The sequence below is a fragment of the Hakea prostrata genome, chromosome 3, assembly GCF_041222555.1.
Source record: "Hakea prostrata isolate BN-2017 chromosome 3, UWA_Hpros_2, whole genome shotgun sequence".
Classification (NCBI taxonomy): domain Eukaryota; kingdom Viridiplantae; phylum Streptophyta; class Magnoliopsida; order Proteales; family Proteaceae; genus Hakea; species Hakea prostrata.
The window spans coordinates 13,255,038-13,262,402 of NC_142602.1; the positions used below are offsets into that span (position 1 = coordinate 13,255,038).

Consider the following 7,365-nt stretch of genomic DNA (forward strand, 5'->3'; position numbering starts at 1 on the left):
TTTGCATGCTTGAGTAGTTTTATTTTTTAGGGTTGTTAAACACCCGTTTATTTGTTATAAAACAAAAACAAAAAAGTAATTTTAATTTTTTTTATAAGTTTGCCTTTTAACCCCAATTGCTTCATTTTCCAGCCAAATTTTCAGAAAGCATATTTCCTTCAGCTAACACGAAAAAAAAAATCTTCTATTTTGCGCAGCAGTGCACTTTTGTATCAAATAGAATGCCAAGATTGAAAGCATAATTTAAAATTTTTAAAATCCTCAATAGTCTTGTATTTGCTTTGTTTTCTCAACCAACCATTTGGTACAAAAATGCATTGTTGTACACAACAAATAAATGTGCACAGTAGAGGATGTTTTCCCAGCTAACACCGCCATTTTGGATTTTGGTTTACAAAAATTTTCAAATCTATTTTGAGGAAATCACAAGTTTCCATTTAATATGTTTAAACTAAACTTTACCTTTATGCTTTAGCCATATAGTCATATTTGAATTTTAGACATTATCTTAATACTTTCAAAAAATTTCCTCAATTTTGTTTTGTCACTATTTTTTTTTTTTTTTTTTTTGTAAAGAAAAAAGAGGGGATGCATTAGCGACGACCTAGCGCCCCCGCTACATAATGTTCGGATTTTTTTATTGAGTGCGACCTATGCAAGCATTAGCCCTGTGCACTACCAGTGCAAGCACTAGCCCTGCGGAGCCCCACCGGAGGCCTAGTATAGTCCATAGAAGCCGGTATCACTCATGCCTAGGCTAAAGAGCACACAACTGTCCAATGCAAAAAAGAGGAGCGAGGGGATTTCAAACCTGGGTCATGAGGTTTACCAAACCACTTGAGAGTGAACTTGGGACCACTAGACCATCACCCCTAATAGTGTTTTGTCACTACTTCATACCTACACAAGATGCTTTACCCTTCGTTTTTTGGTTCAAACAAAAGGCTTTATCTAAAGGTATAACTAAGTGAGAGCTCCACTAGAAGGCATATAGAACTTTATGCCTGTGATTGTTCATTTTCAAATATTATTTATATTAAAGTGTACAAAAAATTTTAAAAATAATAAAAGTGTCATGCATTTTGTCAGTAAACACATATTCCATTATTTTTTATAGTAAATTACTAAATTACATATACATCCCTTGAGTTTGTAAAAGATCATATTTACATTCCTATGATTTATTCTATTATTTCTATGATTTATTCTATTACGTTTATACAATTTGTATTTCAAGTTATATACCAAATACATTTTTACTATTAAAATAAAATTAAGTGATGAATCAACATCAGCTATATTTTGAAAATTCTCAAACTATCATCTTTTACCATCAATAGTAAAACCATTTCACAAAAAGACCATCATATCATTATTTTTCTCCTTATTTAAGTGAGCTCCTGATGTTCTATATATAACGTGAATCTTGATTCTATGACTTGCAACAAAAATCAATTATAGATTTCAGATTTTAGAATTAAATTGGTAAAGAAATTAAATTTAGAAGGGCTTGATTTAAACCTTTGGCAACATCTTCATCCTCTGTATTTTATGTTGCAGGATTTTTTTAATTTTTTTAATTTTTTTGGTTGGAAAGAGAATTAGTTACATTCTCCAAGCAAAGAGGAGATCGAATGGTGAAATGGGAGAAAACTGGGAAAGAGGATATTTTCGTGAAAAACGGAGTGAATACGAACGGATAAAAAAAAAAAATTCCCCACTTATTAGACTTGCAAGGGTAAAATGTGAAAAATCGGCGAACTGATCGATATACAAACGAATAACAGACGAAAATTGCAGAAAATTCATAGAACCTGAGAATCTAAGAATCACTCATCCCTCTCATATTCGTTGGCGGAAAATTCATAGAACCTGAGAATCTAAGATCACTCATCCCTCTCATATTTGTCGGAGATGTTTGCTACGACGGGCATGCTTGAATGCACCATTGAGGCTACTGTGGGCTCACTCTCTATTTGCCGGAGATGTTTGCCAAATCAACCGTGCTTGGATGCACCGTTGAGGCTGTTGTGGGATCACTCTCTATTCGTCAGAGATGTCATAGAAATAATGATTTGCAGATGGAGGTAGGAAGGAACAAAATAACCCTCCCTTTGGCAACCTCGGCTAATTTCACATAAGGGATGGAAGATGAGAACGTGAACAAAAAATGAGGAACAATGGTGGGAATCGATTAGAGCCTTAGAGGTTCTACAAAGATTCGAAACTTGCAAGTTCTTTTGAAGAAGAAGAAGATTGATCAAAGAAGAGACTTGACTAACGTTTTAAATCTCTAACTGAAAAGAGTGACGATTGTTTAGAGTGGGACCAGACATTTTTTATTGACTGATTTACTTGACCTCACAGTTTCAAGAATTAAGTTAAATATTAATGACAAAACCATCGCCAAAAATATCAACAAAAAACCGACGAAATTCACTTGTTCGCTAGGTTCCACCCTTGGTGAACTGGTGAATTTTTTGTTGGTGTCTGAGATTCATCCAGGTTAGCTTTGTGCGCACCTCTATTACATCCTAGAGGGAGCTTTGTCGTCTGCGAGTCCGGATCCTCACCTCCTTGTCGGGGGAGCACAGACTGCTCCCAGACGGTTTCCCAACTACACAAATACGTGGGCCCAGAGGTGAAAAATACTTTTTGGAAAAAATAAAATAAAATTCAAAATTTTACCTGTGGGTCCCACGTGTTTGTGTCGTTGGGAAGCCGTCAAGAACAGTCTGCTCCCCCGACAGGTGAGGATCCGGACTCAAAATCGCAAGGGTCGAACCCATGACCTCATCAATCAGAAGTATAGATCTTACCACTCTACCAACCCTATTGACCAAGCTCGTGAGTTTTGCCGAACTTTCGTAACCCGCTAGCAGTAACGCCACAGACGATTTGACCACTTTCAACGTAGTCGGTCCCGCCGTTTGACCACTGTCAGTGTGATGCTTTATTGTATGAAATCATGTCCGTAAATATAGAATCAGAGTGTTTCAGTGGCAGAGACCCCGTCCGTTCAGGGAACTCTCGTATAAGGAAAAATACTATAGCATGACCCCATATAAAATGCGTGCAGAGTTAGCAAGAGACTTCAAAACAAAAAAAATACGTCAGTGACATAAACCATTTTAGTTCATCAATCGAAGAATTCTCAGTCTTCGCTTCCATGGCTGCCTTGTCACCTCTATCCATAACCTTCTCAGAGAGCTCATTCTTCGCAATAACAGGTTCTCCGGCTGATCCCTGTTTTGTCCGGCAAAGTGTTTCCCTTCGCGGTCATGGGTTTCGATTTGCTCCGTTCAGAAACAGAAGGCCGTCTGTGGAAATAAAGGTTGTTCATGACAATCAGAAAACGGTTTCTTCTGGTGAGAATTTAATTTTATTATTATTTTGGATCCTAGTTTATGTTTCTCGTGATGGATACCTCTAATTGAAAGGTTGCGGGGAAGTGCAAACATAGAGTTATTAATTTTGAAAGACTAGATGAATTTAATTGATTGGTAATTACAATAGGCTTTTTTGAAGATTGATTGCATTTATCAAATGGACTATTAAATTTCGAGAGAAGCTTGAAGTTGACTGAGGTTGATTTATTTCGTATCTCCATCCATTCGCTGAATTTCCAGACTAGCAATTTAGTGACAGCAGCAAAGCTTAGAGGGAGGGAGGGAGGGAGAGAGAGAGATTTTTAACTACAACTCTTAAAAAAAATTTGTCAAAATATTAGACTGTTCGTCTCTAATAGAAAGGACTAATCCAAGAATTTTCTGTTTTCGGCAGATTCTGTTCAGTACTTCGATGTCCCTATCCTTTCTGGCTCAGAGGTTTGCTTCTTTATTTTTGGTAAATTACTTAGATGTGTTTCAAACCCTTAGTTGTAAATGTTTGGATGGAATTTATGAATTTTTTGGTCTTATCGCTGAGTGAAACTGTTGGAAGATTTGAATCAACATTGCGAGGGCAATGAAAAGTCATTATAGTTCTTATGGCTTTTTCTTTTTTCCTCTGTGATCTTTTGTTCTCCTTTTTTTTTGGGGTGGGTGGGGGAGGAGGGTTTTTTGTAAGATAAAATCTTAAGGTCAAGGCATTGAACTATACAATCGATCTTGTCGACTGAGAAGATGGGAGTTTCATGCTTTTAGGCTTCATAGCTAAGCTGAGATTTTCAGTTTTTCCTTTTTTTTGGTAAACAAACTTTCATTCAATAGAACGGGAACAACACTGGGAACTCGATTTAGATCCGAGAATCCCGGTGGATTGGCCCTCGCCTTTGAAGCGGACCTCCTGCCGGGGTCGCCGCGTTCCCCTGGGTTGCTGTTTTGTCCCCCCCTCGCTGAGATTTTCAGTTAGAACAGTTAATATATATAAGCTACCTTTTTCTCATTTATCCCCTTCAGCTTTCATCTCTCATCAATGATTGTCTGAAATACCATTAACTTTGTGCATGCTAAGGTGATGGAAAGGTTAAAAGCAAACCATGCAAACAGAAAAGGCATGCAGCTTTTCTTGGCTATGTACTCAAGCGTATTTGGTGGAATTACTACTGATCCTGCAACTATGGTAATCCCCATGGATGATCACATGGTCCATAGAGGACATGGTGTTTTTGATACAGCAGCTATAATGGATGGGTAAGAGCTTGTGGCTTGATAACATGTCTGTACCTACTTAAAGTTAAAAAGGAAAAAAGAAAAAAAAGAGAGTGATTGATTTCCATTTCAGAGACGTTATTTTTATTTAATGTCAGATGCTGGGATATTTTTAGCTTGCTATTTAGATTATATACTTTCAGTTCTAAGTCATTTCACTTTCTCTATCAAGGTGTCCTGGTTTGCATTTTATGAATTTTACTCTGAAGTACAGATTTAGGACTTCAATCTGATTAGTATTATATTATGAGTATGTGGACCAGAGACAAAGTTTGTATTGACAGAAAAAATTTCTTCTGAAATGAAAATGAAAGAAAATCTGAAGTAACATAAATAAGAGCTTAATTTTTCTTTTATAGGAAAGGTCCCTTAAATTGAATGCAGTTTCAGGCAATGAGGAAACCCCTTTGATATCCAACAATATGGGGAAGGGCATCTATGGCACATCACTCCCTCAAATGACAGTGATATATGGGGGGGGGGGGGGTGTGCCATTTCACTTTTGGGCCCATATTGTATGAATTTCTTTTTAGATCTTTTGGAACTTATTTAGAGTGTTTCTTAATGACCAAGTCGTTATTCTATGATTTAGTAGTTGTTTTTTTATCATCACCCGTACTATAGATGGCTTATCTGAGCCTATAAAGTAATTTAAGTGACAGAGTCATAGGATCAACATTGGAACCCAAAAAATGGAATTGGAAAATTTTCCAAAATTCTAGATTGAAAATTCTATTGATGTTGAGTTGAACTGTTGAAGCTTCACTGTTTAGCTCTTATTTAACAACAATGATATGATTAACATGATTTTTCTGGAAGGGCTACATCGTATCTGTTCTGTAAAATTTTCTTTCATTCATGTCCTCTCCCCTTCCCTTACTGTTTCTAATCTTTGTTGGCAATTCTGTACATTCAAAATAACTCCCTAAAACCCTACCACAACCCTAACTGTTAAATATCACATCAGAGGACTTCTGTATTAATATCCATGCTTTTGTGAACTAAAACTTTTTTATATGTAAAAAATTTCAATACCACAGATACCTGTATGAATTGGACCAACATATTGACCGCTTCTTAAGATCTGCTTCCATGGCCAAAATCAGCCTCCCTTTTGATAGAGAAACCATAAGAAGTATCCTCATACAAACAGTAAGTGTATCTAAGTGCAAGCAAGGATCACTACGATACTGGCTTTCTGCAGGTCCTGGTGATTTTCAGCTTTCTCCATCTGGCTGCCATCAGCCAGCTTTTTATGCAATTGTTATCCAAGATCAAACCCCTCATAGTTGGAAAGGTGTTAAAGTGTTTACATCATCTATACCGATAAAACCACAACAGTTTGCCATCATGAAGAGTGTAAATTACCTGCCAAATGTCCTATCAAAAATGGAGGCTGAAGAAAATGGTGGGTTTGCAGCAATTTGGTTGGATGATGAAGGTTTTGTAGCTGAGGGGCCCAACATGAATGTTGCATTTGTGACAAAAGAAAAGGAGCTATTGATGCCTAGTTTTGACAAGATTCTCAGTGGATGCACAGCAAGAAGAGTGTTGACTCTTGCAGAAGAACTAGTTAAGGAGGGTATACTCAGTGGAGTTCAAGTTAGAAATGTAACAGTGGAGGAAGGGAAGACGGCTACTGAGATGATGCTTATTGGGAGTGGAGTTCTTGTTCGCCCTGTGGTGCAGTGGGATGAGCATCTCATTGGCAATGGTGAGTAACTGAGTACTCTGCAAAATTTTCCTGATTTGGACTATAATATTTCATTGTAAGTAGATACAAATGGGTCATACTGAATTGCTTTTCTATTAATGCCAAGTAATCCGTTACCACTCTAGTTTCCTGCCTAGTTTCTGCTGTTGGTTCAGTGAATTCTTATTGTTGTTGGCTGAAAGCCTCAGCTTTTACATTGAAGACAAAAGTGTTTGACAGTTTTGAAGTTGATGAACTTGGATATTACTGGGTATTAATTTGAGCTTTGAATTATATGCATGCAAAGATTTTGGGAAGCATCATATAAGATTTTGCTTCCTCCACATCCATTACCTAGAATATGCTGACCTTTTTTTTTCACTCTTTCTCCTGAGGAACTCCCTGCTTTACTTTTTAACTTGGCAAATCTAATGCTTGATAGTGAACTTAATTTGAATAATTAAATCATATTAGGCTTTTATAATTGTATACCTCTATCATAATATTTCACAACTAATAGCTGTGATTTGCACCTTTTCTAGGCAATGAAGGTCCTGTGGCCAAGGCTTTACTAAATCTTATTTTGGAGGACATGAAAAAAGGGCCTAGTACAGTTCGGGTGCCTGTCCCATGTTAAGCCTCTTGATTTTTATTTTCATGGTGCATGCTGGGGTCTTCAAATTGCAGTTCTACTTACCATTCAATTAAGGGGCTTAGATGCTGCTGAGATGACTTTCTTCTGTACTTTAAGCTGCTTTTCCTTTTTTCCCTATGGAAAATAAAGATTGTTGTCTGAAGTCCTCGTAGTTATCAGATAATGTGGGACTGATCTTCCATTTTCTTTCTTTAGAAAGTAAAGTTGATGTTATAAAGATGTTGTCTTAAGTTCTTGTAGTTATCAGATGAACTGGGAGTGAGTCAGTTATGTTGCCTTTTCTCTGTACAAAATAAAGATGATCTTTTCTTGAGTTCTTGTAGTAATTGGATAAACTGGGCAGTGAATAAATTATCCTGTTGTTC

General features: G+C 36.8%; 1 protein-coding gene across 2 annotated transcripts; it reads left to right on the top strand.

The window, feature by feature from the left end:
* Positions 1-3,120: 3,120 nt before the first annotated feature.
* LOC149020906 (D-amino-acid transaminase, chloroplastic-like) lies at positions 3,121-7,365 on the top strand. Of its 2 annotated transcripts, none has more exons than XM_089149129.1 (5): positions 3,121-3,368; positions 3,784-3,827; positions 4,456-4,634; positions 5,693-6,366; positions 6,888-7,365. In XM_089149129.1, the coding sequence occupies exons 1-5, from the start codon at positions 3,170-3,172 to the stop codon at positions 6,980-6,982; spliced, it is 1,191 nt and encodes a 396-aa protein (XP_089005255.1). In that variant the 5' UTR covers positions 3,121-3,169; the 3' UTR covers positions 6,983-7,365. The 2 variants fall into 2 exon arrangements, with proteins under 2 accessions (XP_089005255.1, XP_089005256.1); XM_089149130.1 differs by having other exon boundaries at positions 3,255-3,368; positions 3,784-3,846.